Source organism: Sander vitreus, chromosome 21, assembly GCF_031162955.1.
Source record: "Sander vitreus isolate 19-12246 chromosome 21, sanVit1, whole genome shotgun sequence".
Taxonomy (NCBI): domain Eukaryota; kingdom Metazoa; phylum Chordata; class Actinopteri; order Perciformes; family Percidae; genus Sander; species Sander vitreus.
In genome coordinates, this window is record NC_135875.1 from 13,478,916 (window position 1) to 13,496,511 (window position 17,596).

The 17,596-nt window shown below is 38.3% G+C and overlaps 1 protein-coding gene across 1 annotated transcript in view; it reads left to right on the forward strand.

The window, feature by feature from the left end:
* Positions 1–1,237: 1,237 nt before the first annotated feature.
* Positions 1,238–17,596, forward strand: part of lrp2b (low density lipoprotein receptor-related protein 2b) — a 50,787-nt gene continuing 34,428 nt past the window's right edge. Inside the window, 25 exon segments of the mRNA XM_078279887.1 lie at positions 1,238–1,304; positions 2,192–2,302; positions 2,822–2,944; positions 3,287–3,403; positions 3,514–3,624; positions 5,880–5,996; positions 6,509–6,625; positions 6,887–7,030; positions 7,526–7,642; positions 8,108–8,236; positions 9,391–9,560; positions 9,829–10,052; positions 12,005–12,211; positions 12,352–12,554; positions 12,825–12,965; positions 13,328–13,537; positions 13,746–13,938; positions 14,350–14,475; positions 14,599–14,729; positions 15,132–15,269; positions 15,599–15,877; positions 15,983–16,222; positions 16,354–16,476; positions 16,762–16,878; positions 17,166–17,543. Coding sequence (XP_078136013.1) covers positions 1,238–1,304; positions 2,192–2,302; positions 2,822–2,944; positions 3,287–3,403; positions 3,514–3,624; positions 5,880–5,996; positions 6,509–6,625; positions 6,887–7,030; positions 7,526–7,642; positions 8,108–8,236; positions 9,391–9,560; positions 9,829–10,052; positions 12,005–12,211; positions 12,352–12,554; positions 12,825–12,965; positions 13,328–13,537; positions 13,746–13,938; positions 14,350–14,475; positions 14,599–14,729; positions 15,132–15,269; positions 15,599–15,877; positions 15,983–16,222; positions 16,354–16,476; positions 16,762–16,878; positions 17,166–17,543 — 4,033 coding nt within the window.

A 17,596-nucleotide genomic window follows, 5' to 3' on the forward strand; every position in this document is an offset into this window, starting at 1 on the left:
TATGTTCACGTAAAAGATAATTCAGAGTATGTGTCAGTTTTCAAAGCATTGTACAAACGTTATTTCTCAGAAACATGCAAGAACAGTGAAACACTGACTGCACAACAGGTATATCAGCTAGAAAAAACACATGGTTTAAAGCTTGAGTGGCTGGGAACACATGTTTGTAAGGAACAGATAATTTGTGTTGTGGGAAGATAACATCTGACTTGTTGAATTGCTGATATACCCTTTGCCAGAACACCATGGGCCAAATATGATTTAGCTGTAGCTTGATTACAGTTTTTTTCTCTACTGAGGAGGATAAATGTTACAAAACAGCATTTGCCACTAGTAGATATTCACCACTTTTTCTTTGTCTCAAAGCAATATTCATGTGTGCTGTAAACCAATTAAGCAGATATACTGTGACAAGGTCACATATTGAAAAATGCAATAAAAAGACATATAGAAGCTGTCAATATTTAGTTTGTTTGATGGCTGTAGCTAATGTCTCAGTCAATTAATTGCCATAAAGCTCATTTAGTAATAATCTTTTTTGTTCTTCTCAATCAGGGTGGAATTGATAGACCATGACATACCCCTGTGGTTGTGCAAAACAAATGTCACATTTATATAGAAAGCACCTACAACACATTACTAAAGAACTTCTATTGTACACCAACACCTTTCCTGTATGCAATTACAAAGGTATATCAATCATGTTTATTGCAAAAATATTGTATTTGCTTGCAATTAATTAAACAGCTGTCATATACACTCATCATATACCATATTTTTACCACATTATACACTACCTTTGTGTACACAACTCTTACAAAAAACATTCAGATTTGAATTATGTTCTTAAAGGTTCTTTATAGGATGTAAAGAACTAATAAAAAAAAGGCTGGTAAAAAATTCTCATGATCATCTCTATTTTCAGGAACTATATAGACTGTATTAACACTGGTTTTTGCCATAGACAGTGTTAACTTCCTGCTACAGTGTTACAAAAAAGTGAGTAGTTACTTTTTCTTGCTGATGTGGACAATATACCAACAGGTAAAAGTTAATCTTAGATGAAGTTTATGTAAAGAAGCGAGCCATAAAAAGCTGTATATATCACGTTGTCGGTCTGCTGGTTGTACCCGGTCAAACATCTCAGTCCCAAAGGCTGTATCTTCCCCAGGCTCATAACACAGTCAGATGTAGCATGAGTGTACATACTTTGTCAAACTAACACCAAAATTAAATTATGGTCCTCAAAGGTCTTCATCTTCTGTCTCTTCTACTGTTGTCCAAAGGAATTCAAATTTCTCAAGGTATGTGTCTTCTTCATTTTACAACAATACGTTTTCTAGTCACAAATATGTTAAATCTTAGTAATGAGAGAAGAATGAACATACTTGCTAATGGTCAGGAGTGGGATTTTTGGATGTTTGCATCATCAGTGTTATTTTGACCAGAATATTGAGTTTTAAGGGATTTCATGTTTCATAGTTTTTAAACTACACGAAAATGTTTAGAGATCCGTGCTTAGATAAGATCTGAGTAGTTTGACACCCCAAGAACGTATTACATGAATAAAAATCACGACAATTTTAGTTGTTTTAATTCATTAACACAACAATCCATTTTTACATGTAATGTTAAAATATTGTGAAAATAATTTTTTTTTTTTAAATAAAGGTTTTCCTCCAAAGTATATACAACTAAATTAAATTCATGCCTATGCAAGGTCTGGACTTTTTGCCGGGATGTGCCTCATTCAAAATTATATTTTACAAAATACTGAAAAGTTCCTGAATACACAAGTGATACACATTACATGTCTCTGTGCTGATTCAGACATCAATTATCTATTTGAAATGATAGGCTGCCAAGGTCATAAGATGCACTGTTTATTCATGGTGAAGAATTAACTTCCCTTTAATTACAGAATCACATGTTTTCAGGTTCAAATGTTGCACACTTAGTGTGACTTCAGCTGTCATAAACATGGTAACTCATTTGTCAAGGAAATTGTAATTTCATTAAAGCAACATGGACATTGCCTGCCTGGGAAATCTAACATTGTATTTTAAACATATGAAATGTGTAAGTGTACTCTGTAACTAAAACCATGCAGGTCGAGCCTACATCATTACCTTAAAAAGATGATGACAGACGTTTTAATCCCATCCTTCTATCTCTGTGGGTGTTTTTGCAGGAAGTTGTGGCAGTGGGGAGTTTCAGTGCACTAGTGGACAATGCATCAACATAGCTTGGAGGTGTGATGGGACGAAAGACTGTGCAGATGACTCTGATGAGCTGAACTGTCGTGAGTATGACAACCATAGGCGTAATTTACAGGGGGGATGGGGGGTTACAACCCCCCAATAATCAAAACTGTCCAGTGCAACCCCAAAATACCTATTATAATTTCCTTTACATAAATAAAGACATTTGCACCATAAATTGATGCAGAAAATGTATAAAATGTTCCAGGAAAATTCAAAAGAATGCAGGAAATGAAGTGTTTGATATGTTCAAAATTTCAATTTTCATCAAAAATGGGGATCTCAACCACCGCCAATGTTAAACCCAAAGTTATGCCCTTGATGAAAACCAATCACTGAAAACACAGACAGCACCAAGCAAAACCATTATAAAAACCCAGTGTTTCCAGGGATTTTATAAATTCATCACACAGACAAAAATGGATGTCTGTTAACTGGGGAAGTTTTTGGCAGGATAAAAAGCAACAAAGAAATGATTTGTACAGAAACAAACAACCATACCCAAACACAGCACACTTATTTATGTTTAAACTCTTCAAATGTTTTGTTCTTTGTGGCAGCACCTCCATCATGCACCTCGCAGCAATTTAAATGTGTGACAAGCGGTGAATGCATCTCTTTGGGATTTGTCTGCGATGGAGAGGAGGATTGCATCGATGGCTCAGATGAACAAAGAACCTGTGGTATGTAGTGTTTATTGTTTATGTGGTGTTGTTTACAATGTGAGATTGACAACAACAAAAAAGTAATGAAAATGGAATGAAAGTAGAGCATGTAAAGTTTTATATTATGCTGCAAAAAGATGCATGTTCATGTGCTGTAATGAAGAGTACAACCACTAGGTGGCCACATCAAGTCACTATAAAACTCAAGCCTTTCGATAGTGAAATGCATGGAGAGAGAATTAAACTTGTAATACATGTTAATAAACTTCACGCTTAAGCATGTTGTCATTTCACATTCCAAACTACAAGTCTGCAGCATAGCATTTTAAGACTAAACCCACTCACATGCTCTCGGTTCAGGTGGACGGACCTGCAGCCCAGACCAGTTTACCTGCCAGGAGGGCCAGTGTATCCCTGGCAAATACAGATGTGACCATGTAAAGGACTGCATGGACAACTCTGATGAGAACAACTGCAGTAAGACTTTTACATCTGAACTTAGGACACTGCACTTTGAAGTCAGTCCAAAATTCACAATACTGATGTATTGTGTAAGATATGAAGTTTGTGGGGTTTTTTTTTTGCAGACTATCCACGTTGCACTGAGAAGACATGTGCTAATGGGGCCTGTTACAACAACTCTCAGTACTGCAATGGGCTGCAGAACTGCAGAGATGGCTCTGATGAATTCAACTGCAGTGAGTAAATGAGACTCACAGCAAACCCAGATGTCTTGGTGTTGATGGCGATGGTTTTGCAGATACTTAAAAATATATATGTTCTGTTCTGTAACACTAAAAACAAATGTAAGCTGGGAATCATTATGTTAAATAAAGAAAAGGTTTTCTGTGCAAAATAGTTGCTTCAGATAATATGGTAGGATTAGAGCAGTGATGTTGTAATGTAAATGTTTACTGAGATGAAAAAATCGTGCTGTAAAATAACGACAATGTGAATAATGGGACATATGGGTATTAATAGTTAAGTTGGTCTTATACATTTGGATCACAGCCAAGCACAGATTGGTTGTTGGTAGTGACTTGCTCATAGTAGACAACATTATGTTAAAAATGAAAAGGTGTATTATTATGTTCATCTTAATTTTCATAATAGTTTCTATCACAAGACATTCATATTTTTTTATTGAACATATAGGCTACAACATCTCAGACACACACTCAATATAACAATCCAGAGAATTGACTGTTGTATATTACTTAAAATAAATAAAAAAGTAATAAATAAATAAAAATTAATGATATATATATATATATATAAGGGCTATATATAAGGGCTGTCAATCGATTAAAAAATGTAATCTAATTAATTACATACTCTGTGATTAATTAATCGAAATTAATCGCATACATAATTAACGGTGCCTGAACCGATTAACCAGAAAAGAAAAAAAAAGTTACTAAACAACAGTTGGTGATATTAAAGAACGGCTTGTTTATTGCTAAGGCCATATGGTCAAAATTAAATGATTTAATGATAATGTATAACAATAACAATAACTTATTTCACTAGTAAATTGCAGTTGAACGACAAAAACAACAACCAGATAGGAAAAGGACATTTACAATAACTTCAAATGCACCACGAGGCTGTAGTTTACCAGTTTCATTGAACGCACCGGCACCGTCTGTGTTGTTTCTCCAATGGCATCTGCAGATTGTTACATACCGGTGTTGAATCCTCTACAGTAAAACACAGTCAAACTTTACACCGTTTAGCGTTAGCTGTCAGCATTGTAACGTGTTTAATCAGCTACTAGCTAGCGGTAGGCTAACGTTAGCTGCTGTCGAGTATAGTGTTAACTAGCGTCACATGCAGCGGGGTTTGTGTTTCCTGTAACGTCTGTTTCAGAGCATCAGAGAGAAGCGCAGACATATCAGTGGCACCAGATTTTCGTCTGTATGCAAACGACAATATGGAATGGATTAATCTGTGTTATTTTTTCTCAGATTAATTAATCGAAATTAACGCGTTATTTTGACAATATAATATATATATATGTGTGTGTGTGTGTGTGTGTGTGTGTGTGTGTTAATAAAAACCTGTATAATCAGGAAACAACATACATTATTCTTATATATAATTCACCATACAGTTCAACAGTTTTGTTACTTTTTTAGTGTACGTTTTAGAGTCTATATTCTTTGAATTCACAAAAAGAAAGCGGTGAAATTGGGGGTAACTTTTGTTATTTTGCATTTATCTAAGTAACATTTACTGCTGATGAATTAATTTAATATTATATTTCTCATGTTGAAAATATAAAATTATATTTTTACACTCAATTTTGATATTAGGATTAGTTTTACACAATAATGAAATTGAATGTGTAGGCTACTATGGTAAAACAATTGCGTTAAAGATTCTGGTTTATCTTTGCAAAAATTACATTTGTTCATTTGAAGAACTAGATGATGGCCATGCACTCTGCCAATCAGTAGCCTACTACCATATTTGTGGTACATTTCCGGTCGCCATCTTTGTTTGTTTTAGCTAAGTCTGGCAACTAACGTTAAGGGAAGGATAAAACAAATATTGAGAAGCAGAGTAAATATTTTTCATTCTAGCTGGATAGAAGTGTGGTCAAGGAATCTGGAAATGTCTTTAAAACAGCCGTAAGTGTTGTCAATAATCTTAATATTTTTATTTGAACAAACTTTGACGTCTATTTATCTTTGACAGTAGCGTAAGTTAAATGTATGTTATAACGTTAGTTAGTTTAACGTTACGTTAAAGCTCAATCTTTGTAATGTTACCTTTTGGTTCTTTTTCAATTTTTGCTTCCTCGTGGATTTGGTGACCCTAAAATTGAAACGTATTTAGCTGTCGCTTCAGTTTATGTTGCCCATAGTTTAGTCATAGGTTGTTTGACTTCAAGTGTACGTGCCTCCGTTTTTTAGCACTTCTAAATTCAATCGCTGTGTTTTATTTTCAGCGTCACAGCACTGTCCCATCCACCAGTATCAGTGTGCAAATGGCTACTGTATCCCTCATTCCTTTGTGTGTGACCACTGGAACGACTGTGGGGACAACAGTGATGAGCAAGACTGTGGTAAGGATGAAAGTGACTCGACAGGGTTTGGTTTTAACTGAAGTGCAACTCTATTGACCATGATGCTGTTTTATGTCATTTCAGTATCTCATTTTCATCTGAAATAAATTGGACAGTAGATAAGTTGTTAATGTTATCTTGTTAAAAGACCAATCTGTTCTTCAACCGTAAACGGAGTAAATGCAATCCCACAAAACCAAAATGCAGTGGTTTCTCATGTTCAGGTTGCTCAATAGGTTGATGCAAGCTCCTATGCATACAGCATTTTAATATTTACAGTTATGTCTGTTTAGAAGACAAACTGTTCATTATTCTGAACAGATTTGCAAATATATAATTTGTTAGGCAAGAATCCACAAAGCATTTCATACCTTTCAGCTGTTGGAAATTTTGCAATGACAAATGTTACGCTCCAAAAAAGGCTTATCTAGTATTGTATTTATTGTTAAGAAGAGTTTTTAAATGGCCATGATTGAGATGATAAATGTGAGTCCTATCTATTTATTCTTAAGCGTACCAGAGCTGTAGTGGCAGTGAGTTCACATGTTCCAGTGGCCGTTGCATTCCTCAGCGCTGGGTGTGTGACAATTTCAATGACTGTGGGGACTACAGTGATGAGAAAGGATGTGGTGAGATAACTTGTTCTTATTAATAGTTTAAACTGTATATTCAGTATTGCACAAGACTAAGTCGTCTTGGTATAGCTGAGGAGTTTCATTCAAAATGAGAAACGAATAACTGCAGTGATGGAATAACCCATTTTGAAAAAATGGTAGCAGAAGACTTTTAGGAAACGTAAAGAGTAGTCTAAACAAATTCTGACAGATGACCAAAATAGAAAACTGCTTTTGCTTAACTTAAAGAATAGAATGTGTTTCTGTGTTTTTTAGATAGTAACTCTAGAGACTGTTACCCTGGGGAGTGGGGATGCCCAGGCTCGTCCGTATGTATACCAGTGGGCAAAGTGTGTGACGGCAAAACTGACTGTCCTGGAGGAACAGACGAGACCAACTCCACAGCACAGCAAACCTGCAGTAAGTCACACAGATGTTAATGTTTTACATGTAGAATTCTGCCATGTATGTCTCTTATATCTGTCTTAATGCCTACAGTGAAAATAGCCTGATCAGAAAAAAACACAGAATTACTGTTTCCTAAATGAGAGACCTCTAGAACATCATGTAGAACATCCCAGATTTGCAGCATTTTCAAAGGGCTATACATTTAGGTGTAAGGGTTTTAGACAAAGTGTATTGTACTCGTCATTAATGTTTCGCAGAAGTCAGTTGTTGAGACTGTGATATGATACTTTCGCCTTCTATATCACCGCCTTCACGCACACCTGGTTTAAGATGAACTTTTATCAGGTAATTTTCCTAGGGCAAACACTAATGGCCTGTGTACTCAGTTGATGATGGCTATAATGCTGGTCACAATACTGATAATGATGCCCTGGCAGACAGAGCTGCGCACATGATAATCCCAAATAAAGATTTGTCCATGATGATTTATATGATTTTTACTCACAGGCCTGGAGCAGTGCTCCGCCTTGAGTTGCGAGTTCCATTGCCACCCGTCTCCTCAGGGAGGTGCGTGCTACTGCCCTGATGGTTTCACTGTAGCCAATGACAGTCGTTCCTGTGTAGGTGAGTGACATGTACCATGTTTGTTTTTGTGAAAACAAAATCTATATTCTTTAAATGTGTACTGTAGTTAAGCAACAGGAGGAAGCAGTACTATTCAACAAAACAGCATTTAGTAAGAATGAGGTAATTGATGGAGCTGAATTTGAAGTGGATCATTTCTGAGATCTCCTAACATTGTTGCAATATCTGTGGATTATTACTTCCATGGTAACATAAATACATTGCATGATGCCTTATTTTGTAATGTGGTGTTATTTTAGTTTTAAATGTTAGTTTGTTTTAACGAAGGGAGCACAGAGCTTTTGGTTAAATAGTCTGTCATTTTATTTTGGCTTTTAATGTGAGTCAGCCTTGAAGAGCTATAATTACTGGATTCATTTCATGGGTCTCTGGTTGCAATTACTTTTATAGATCCTCATTCTAATGCCTAATACATAACAAATGGCTTTTTGTTTTATTGCCCAGACTATAATGATTGTCAAATCTGGGGGATATGTGACCAGCTGTGTGAAGATCGTCCTGGGACACACCACTGTAGCTGTGCTGATGGATACTTCTTGGAGCAGGGTCATGTCTGCAAAGCCAACGTGTCAGGTACAGAAAGTCACACATCACACTGTAGCTTTATATGTTTCTGTTGCTACATAATCTATGGTGTGTTTTAAAGATCATTATTCTACTTCGTTTAAGAATGCTTGATTCTGATTGGCTGGGAGGAGGGCATTAACCCAGCAGGTTGCCCGCTGACTGAGCACAGCGTCATCAAATAGTAGATCAATATGCCGCTTGTATTTTTTTTCTATCACAGAAACTTCAAACATGAGGTCCATTGTTAAAAATAAGTTGTTGTTAAAAAAGTTTCTAAAATGTGTCGGAAATCTATCGGAGGGTCAGTCGATACATAGTTTCGCAAGCGAGATACAATGCAGCAACTACGTTATTAAACTAACGTTAGTGATCAGATGCAGCCTTGTGTGGTTGCTATAGAAACTAATTAACGTTAGCTACAGTTGAGCTAACGTTATTCGCCGTAGTTCTAAACATTAGCTACAGTGTTTTAAAAATGGACGAATTCATTGTCAATTTTAATATATTTAGAGGAGGGAAGACATTTGAGGACTAGTTAAAGAGCGACGAGGACGACGGAATGACAAAAGAAAAAGACAAGGCCCAGGGTACCCGTTTCCGAGAGCTGACAGATGAGGAGCTGCGTACAATTGAAGACGGGGCCCTTGAATCAAACACAAAAAAGGCAACTGCCTTTGCTATCAAGGTTTTCACCGAGTGGAAGAGCCACCAGAAGGATAGACTGACAGTGACAACTGACCCGGACTATGGTTGCTATAGAAACTAATTAGCTACAGCTGAGCTAACGTTATTCACCGTAGTTCTAAAGGGGACTACTTTTTGAGGGAGATGAACTCAGAGTATACATTTAATAAGCATGCAATACGAATAAGAAAAAGCATAATTATTAAAGTATTTGAATTGTTTTATTGCTCTCGGTGATTATCCCTTACATATGACATAGTTAAGAGAACAATACTTTACATTGACTGTGCAATCTCTGGTATGTTGCTCATAAGAATAAGGCCTATTTCTTTTTCAACATAACATTTACTAAAAGTTAATGTTTTTCTTTACAATGATTTGGTTTTCTAAAAATATGTATATTTTGTACAATTATATCAAACATCTAAGATGACTTTAACTTTTAGTAATAAATTCACTGCTGATGTGTTTTCCAGTTGGACTGCCACAGCTAATTTTCACCAACGGGGGTGATGTGATGATGGCTGATATACACGGACGCTTTGTCAGAACTCTGGTGTCGTCCCAGGGCAAAGGTTATGCTGTAGGGGTGGCATATCACTGGCACAGCGACACAGTCTTTTGGAGTGATACTTATACCAAAAAGGTCAGTCTGGATCATTGTCTGGTGACATTTTGTGATGACAGTAGTCTTTCCCCTCACCTTTTTTTATAATTCTTTTTTATATGATTAACACCAGCTTCTTGTGTATCCAAACTGCTTCACTTTAGTTCAACAGCAATACTTTCTGTTGACCACTGAGAAGCTGTGCTAAAGCAGCTGTGGCTTTTATGCTTTTCTCAAGGGCACTAAGGCAGTAGTTGAGTTGGGAAGAAACACCCACTCGTCCTGAACCCTGTCATTCTCTTGCCAGGTGTACTCTGCCAACTACAATGGTGGTAACATTGAGGAGGTTCTGAATGCTGCAGTCCAAAATGTACAGAACATTGCTGTGGACTGGATCAACTTCAAACTCTATGTCTTAGAGGCTATGATGCAGCGTATTGACATGTGCAACTTTAATGGAGGGAACCGGGTCACACTGTTGGCTGAAAACCTGCAGACTCCTCATGGCCTCGTCCTGGACCCTACAGTGGGGTGGGTTTAAATGCTTTAGTCTATCAATGCTGCTGCTGAGAAAGGCATGCATGGCAATCCATTTCATACATAATTTCATGAGTTGCATGCCAATAACATTAGCCTGGATGCCAGCCGAACTTAGCCCCGCCCGCAACATCTCGCAACTAGAGCTGTTTGGACCAATCAAATTATCAGGGCGGGCTTTATATGATGATGGACAGATGAGTAACAGTAACGGAATCAACCACTTCACCAAAGAGCGCCTGGGTTGAATTCAGAGAATGGAGACGTGTAGATTCCGCCATCGTGTCTGTTATAGAAGATATTGACAGCACATTCATTTTAAAATCCTCAACCGGCCCGTCTCAGCTCAACTCAAACCAGCTGATGGTGTCGCTGAGCTGTTCCAAGTCTGCCCGAAAGCATGGTAACGTTATATGGTCAAGCGAGATAGAGAGTGACTGAAGAGCCCAATGGCGTTAGAACAAAGCAGAGAATCCGAAAGAAAACGTGTTTTCGCTGATTCATCACTAGAAATGCAACTGTAGCAAGCATCTCACTGCCACTAACATTATCCACATTCATATTTACACGAAACAAATGATACATAATCCAGCTACAAAAAGGTCTAAATGTCGGAAGTTAGGACGGAAGTGCAAAGAGTGGTTGTTATGGAGACGATACACTGTCTCGTCTCGTCTCATTAGTGTTGAGTTCTGTTGACCGTTGAGTTCCGTTGCTCTGATTGGTTGTAGGTCTATCCAGTTGAGTGCAGAGGCATTTTCTTTCCTGGTTTGGTTGAAACACGCCCCATAATCACAGCCCAATGGAGCAGTATCAGACTCATATTCTGACTAGAATCGGAGAATGCTATGTAACAATGTATGTAATTTGCAAGGCAAGGCAAATGTGTTTTTATAGCAAATGTTATACCCAAAGGCAACCCAATATACTTTACACATTACACAAAGTAAATCAAAAAAACAAAAGAAACAATTAAACATAGAATAAAACATAAAAAAATAATTAAAAGCAGTAATGAAAAGGTGGGTCTTTAGATCCATCTAAAGATCTATCAGATCTATCAGATCAATCCTTATTACCTTAAAGTCTAAGGACTTAAAGGTAATAAGGATTGATCTGATGTGATTGATCAAGTATCTTGGACCTAAACCGTAGTGATTTATAGGCAAGCAATAGAAGTTTTGAAGTTGATTTTGTGAAATCTGGTTGCCAATGTAATGATCTGAGAACTGTTGAACAGAGTTATTTATGTCGGTATTATAATTTCTTTTTTTTTTTTTAAATACAATTTAAATGATGTGGTAAAGACTGGTCCATGTCATTTGTCAGGGATGACATGTTTACTTGTCATTGTCATTTACACTTATCAGTGAAAGATTATTTATGTAAAATACAAAGTAAATCAGTGGCAACTCTACAAGATTTTAAATGAATCCTGTTAAAGAACTCCATAATTCTATTAAGCCGCCTGCACATAATCCACAGTGGAACCGCTCTGCGCTGGCTGTGCCTTTGTTTTCCATTATTTCAACTTTGAACTCGTTGCCGTTGACCTTTCAAAGCGCAACCTTAGACTGTATGAGATTATTTAATATTTTTACAGTCTATGGGCGCAACCAAAGCCAGAAGCAATGATGAAGTATACCTGCACTGTGCTTTGCCTCTCTGCTCTGCACCCTACCTCGCAGTTTTGCAGCGGATCATATGTGGGCAGCTTTATAATAAGAGTTTTTATATCCATTTGACCCGACATCATGTGGTTTATATTGTATCCCTTTTCTTTAACAATGTGTTTATTGATTTTCAGTTTGCAAATCACATCAAGTTATACAGTGTATAACAGTTATACACAACACAGCAAACATTTTACACACTGTTCTCCCTCCCATCACCCCAACCCACCCATATTGCATCCCTTTAAGTTTTTATTTTTTGCTTGTTTGCAGCTACATGTTCTTCACAGACATGGGCTATGCTAATGAGCAGATGAAGCTTGAGCGTGCCTTCATGGATGGCAGTAATCGTGTAGAGCTGGTAAAGAGCAGACTCGGCATTCCAACTGGAATTACCCTAGATATTGTCACCAAGAGAGTCTACTGGTCTGACAGCCACTTTGACACGGTAGAGACAGTCACCTACAGTGGTTTGGACAGGTAAAGGTTGCACTAAAAATGTTGTCAGTCATTAAAGATTTCTCCCTACCTGTAGAGTAACTTTAAGCTGAAAAGGGAAACAATGATGCATTCCATGTTGTGCTCTTCTTGATGGCCATTAAGGTGTTGTTGTTTCCCAGGAAAATAGTCCTCAATGGTGGAACCCAGGCTCCACATCCTTTTGGAATTGCTGTGTTTGAAAACCACGTATTCTTCACTGACTGGACCAAGATGGGTGTGGTGAGAGCCAACCGGTTCAAAGACAACAATCCAGCACTGCTCTATCGTAGCACAAAGCGACCGGGCCATGTTGTAGTCTCACACGCTGTCCTGCAACCTGTTGGTATGGAGACACACTTCCAACCTGTAACAAGTTGGATTAGTGGTCAGAGATGTCCAATTTATTTTGCTGCTTGCATAAAATTAATTCCTACTTAACTTTTTTATGCATATCCGTTTTCTTGGCATCGCTGTCCTCAAAGTGAAACCCACTCTTTTGTTTAACACCAGATACACTCTGAATCTCATTCGCTATGATTATGAATTAATACTACATCAATATGAAAACAGTGCTGTCATAAAATGACCAGATCTGTCATGTCATGTCCTTCAGTGATGAACCCTTGTGGCAGACACAACGGGGGTTGTCAGCAGATTTGTGTATTGAGTCATCGCTCCGACAATGACGGTCTGGGCTTCCGCTGCAAGTGCCGCCATGGCTACGACCTGCACGCTGACCGTCAGACCTGCTTTAGTGAGTTTCTCTTGATTGAGGGCAAAATGACCTGATTAGAGTTGGTCTGTTACTCATTTTACAATATTCTCTGTATTCTGCTGTCAGATGTTCATGTTTTTAATTAGTCATACAATTATATAAATTAAATTTATAATATTGTACACACATTTTCTAAATTGCAATTATTTTATTTCATCATTCAATTGCTAGTAGGTTTGCATCACATTTAAGCTATAATGTGCATGAGCATAACATACGGTTCCATCTTGAATATTTTTATCTCAATTTATCTTACTGTACTAACAACAAACTTTTAGAATTAAATTGTTAAGACAGTATGTTTACCTGCTAGTAATCTCTGCCACTCACTCTTTGAACAGAGGTAAAAGACTACTTGTTGTTGGCCACCTCTCTGGGGGTGCGGGGAATCCCACTGAACGTATCCCTCCAGGAGGACATCACCCTGCCCCTCACAGGGCTCGGGGCGTCTTTCTCTGGCTCTGCTGTGGAGTTTGACGGCAACGAGGAAGCCCTTTTCTACAACGACAGGTCCAGAGGCCTCGTCTATAAGTCGAACCTCAATGGCACTGGTGATTTTTTTATTATTTGTGTTATAAAGCACCAATACAAGAGCACTAAGGGTGATCACGTGTAATAGAAATGTTTGTGTTAGGCAGAATTAATTTGTAAGTTAATTTATTACCCATAAAATATAATATAGAATTTTGTCTTTCAAGACTCTATTCTTAATCCTGTGTGTCACACATCACAGTATTGATTTTCTCTATGCATTCTCAGTGCAACAGATTTTGACAGGCTACAGAGTGGGAATGATTGACGCCATGGCTTATGACTGGACCTCCAAAGTATTGTTTTGGACCACAAGCACCTACAAGACGGTGGTGGCCTTCAGAGTCACAGACAAGTCGAGACGAGACATTGTGACAGGAATAAGGAACCCAAAAGGAATTGCAGTGCATCCCAGTGCTGGGTGAGTGCTCAGATATATCAGGTGTAAATACTGGAGAGTGATTTGTTTGCTCTGAGGAGATTTCAGGTTGCAGGGACAGCACATTCACTGGTTTACAAAATGACAAGTAATGGTGGTGCAGATGTACCTTTTTATTGATATCCTGTGTATGATGTATTTTCAGTTTGAAAACCAATGTTTTTTTCTGTAATCTACTGCATAACTCCAGTCCATTATTTAGATTGCTTCTATTTAAGAAATACTGGTAATTAAATTGTATTTAAATAGTTCACTTATTGCCAATTGCAGCCATAATTGAATACCTTCAGGCTCCACAATGACATAAAAGTTAACTGATTTAATTATATTTTATTTTGATTGACACTAAACAGATCTGTTCTCTTGTGCGTGTAATCAAACGTTGATCCACAGTTACTTGTTTTGGTCTGACTGGTACCGTCCAGCCGTCATAATGAGAGGCTTCACTGATGGCAGCAATGCTGTTCCTCTAGTCAACACAACACTGGGATGGCCGTATGGACTTTCTGTTGACTATGTGTAAGCAGAATGATGACCTAAAGTGAACAATTCTCAGGCTTTTCAAGGAATAAAAGAATGTTGTGTGGACTACAGTATTCCTTTATATTTGCTGGTTAATTCCTTGTGATTAATATTCAACAGGATGGACAGGCTGTACTGGGTGGATTCCCAATTGGACCAGATTGGACACATTGGCATCGAAGGATATGACAGACAGACATTTACCAACATTGGCCAGATCACTCAACCCTACTCTCTAACAATTTTTTCAGGTGAGTTTCATGGTTTTTCTTCATGACTCCCACCTATATTACTCATGCACAAGATTATTCAAATTGTATATGATATTCAGGTTTATCTTCAGCTTTGACAAAATAAAACACAGACCAAAAAACTGTGGTGAACAGAGAATAACTTAAATTAATGTATGCATCCCATCTAATCAATTAATGCCCAATACTATAAACAAGTGTTAAACCTGAATATTTCTTCTTTTCTTTTTTTCTCTATGTAGAAGTGCATAATACTTTTGTTTCTGTACTAACTGAACTTTATGTAAAGTAAATTACTTACAATACTTCCTTTGGGAAATTATAGTACCAGTGCCTTGTATGTATTTAGTCAAATGTTTAAAATGAGAAAGCAATACTGACCCATCTATTTCTGTCTTGTAGACTACCTGTATGTGTCTGACACAAGGACCAGAGCAGTATTCGAGATGAGGAAGAGGGATGGAGGAGGAAACGTTATGATCAGACAAGGAATCACTGGCATCATGAATGTCAAGGCCTACACAGCTGACCTCCATAGTAGTAAGTTCTCACACAGGGAAGCAGATATTTTAACACGCCAATCCTACAATAGCTGATGCAGAGTGGTAAGTAGAGGCCACCTTTTTGACAGTTTAGATAACTGTGTATTAAGAACAAGACAGAGAGGAGTTGACTGCTAGTAGTCAGGGAGAGCAGTGACAAAATAGAGCTAGAAGAGACTCTTCTTCTCTTGATATCCATATTACATTCTTTCTACTTAAACTAGAATGATCAAGGACTGCAGGGCCAGGGCCATAGTTGAGTTGTGACTCAGCCAGATATAATAATCCAGAAACCTGCTGACTGCTTCTTCATCATCCTCCTGACAGCGTTCACCAGCCGCTGCAATATGGTGCCCAACGGGCGATGCAGCCACTTCTGTTTCCCAACTCCCTCCTACAGTCGAGTGTGTGGCTGTCCATACGGCATGAAACTTCAGTCCAATCAGAGGGACTGCATCAAGGACGATTCTGTTCCTCCACCTGACAACAACTGTGGCGACTACGCCTTTGAGTGTGACGAAGGACGCTGCAGGCCCAACTCCTACCGCTGTGATGGAATTGCTGATTGCATAGATAAGACTGATGAGGCGAACTGCACTGATACAGGTGAATATATAATATAAACAGATGGGGGTGTTTGAGGAGTAGGAACAAAATTATTGAGCAAACAATTTTATTAATCCATCGGCCTGCTTTGTATATCTTAACCAGGAGCGACCTGCTCTCCACAAGCGTTCACCTGCAACAACAAGCACTGCATCCTGTCTAGTTGGCGCTGTGATGGCATGGACGACTGTGGCGACGGTTCTGATGAAATGAACTGTCCCACCCGTCTCCCTACCACCTGTGCTGCCAGCTCCTTTACATGTGATAACAACAAGTGTATCTCTCAAATATGGGTGTGTGATGGTGACAATGACTGCGGTGATGGCTCTGATGAACACAACTGCAGTAAGTATCATTTTTAGCCCAGTCACTTGTGTAATGTGATTTTACTTTATAGAATACTGGGCAAGCAAATGTTATCTTGTAAATGTGATGTAGCAAAATTCTGATTAATGCGCTGCATCTGTGATTGATAGATTCAACCATCACTACATGCCCTCCTACCTACTTCCTGTGTCCTGACCACCGCTGCATCCACAACTCCTATGTGTGCGATGGAGACCAGGATTGCCTGGATGGCTCTGATGAGAAAAATTGCGGTAGGAGTTACTATAACTTCAATCTTTTTTGTGTTCTGTTTTATTTATGTTGATCATTTAAAGCAACACTATGTAACTTTTAGCGCGAGCTGTGGTTCTAATAAGACAACCTGTAGGGGGACCGAAGCGGGAAAAGTTACATAGTGTTGCTTCAAGACAGAACTCCTTATTGAGCCAAAAAGACTAATTTTTGGGTTCAAAAATACCTGTTTATGTTTCTTTTGTGTTTAATTGAGTTTTTATTTTTATTTTTTTACCTTTTGTTCTTCTCCCTTTCACCTTAAGAGTTTGCCTGTGCCTCCTATGAGTTTGCCTGTGCCAGTGGGGACCAGTGTGTCAGTTCAAGTTATCGGTGTGATGGAGTGTTTGACTGCCGGGACCATTCTGATGAACAAGACTGTCGTAAGCTAGCTACACTGACTGATAAAAAATATATATATAAAAAACAAACTGTGTGATGTAATCATGACCGATTGCACCACTTGTAATTCGGTCAGCTTTATTGTTGATATTGTTCATTCAGAAAATGATTGTTGACTGGAATTAATTAATATGCTAATGAATAGATATTACACATCTGTCTTGATGTTCAGTGTTTCAGTTTTCTGTTGGTGAGTCACCGTAATTTCTCAAAGAAAGTAATTTTATTTAAAAAGTAATTTTTATTTTATAATTTGTTGCTCCTCCAGCCACTCGAGGTCCAGGCCTCTGCCACAATGATGAGTTCCAGTGCCAGACCGACGGTTTCTGCATACCAGATGAGTGGGAGTGTGACGGCCACCCAGACTGTGAGGATGGATCTGATGAACACAACTCCTGCCCGCCTATCACCTGCAAACCCAACTATTTCCAGTGTACCAACAAGTTGTGCATCCCGACAAGCTGGTTGTGTGACGGCGACAATGACTGCCGGGACATGAGTGATGAACAGAACTGCCCCACCCCTCCATTTAGTTGCCCCTCCGGACAGTGGCAGTGCCCCACCGACCAGCTGTGCATTGACCTCGACAAGGTGTGCAACGGCCAGAGAGACTGCCCCAATGGAGCAGATGAGTCACCTATCTGCAGTGAGTTTTTAAAATATCATTTATTATACATCATATTTAAGCCTCAGCAAAGA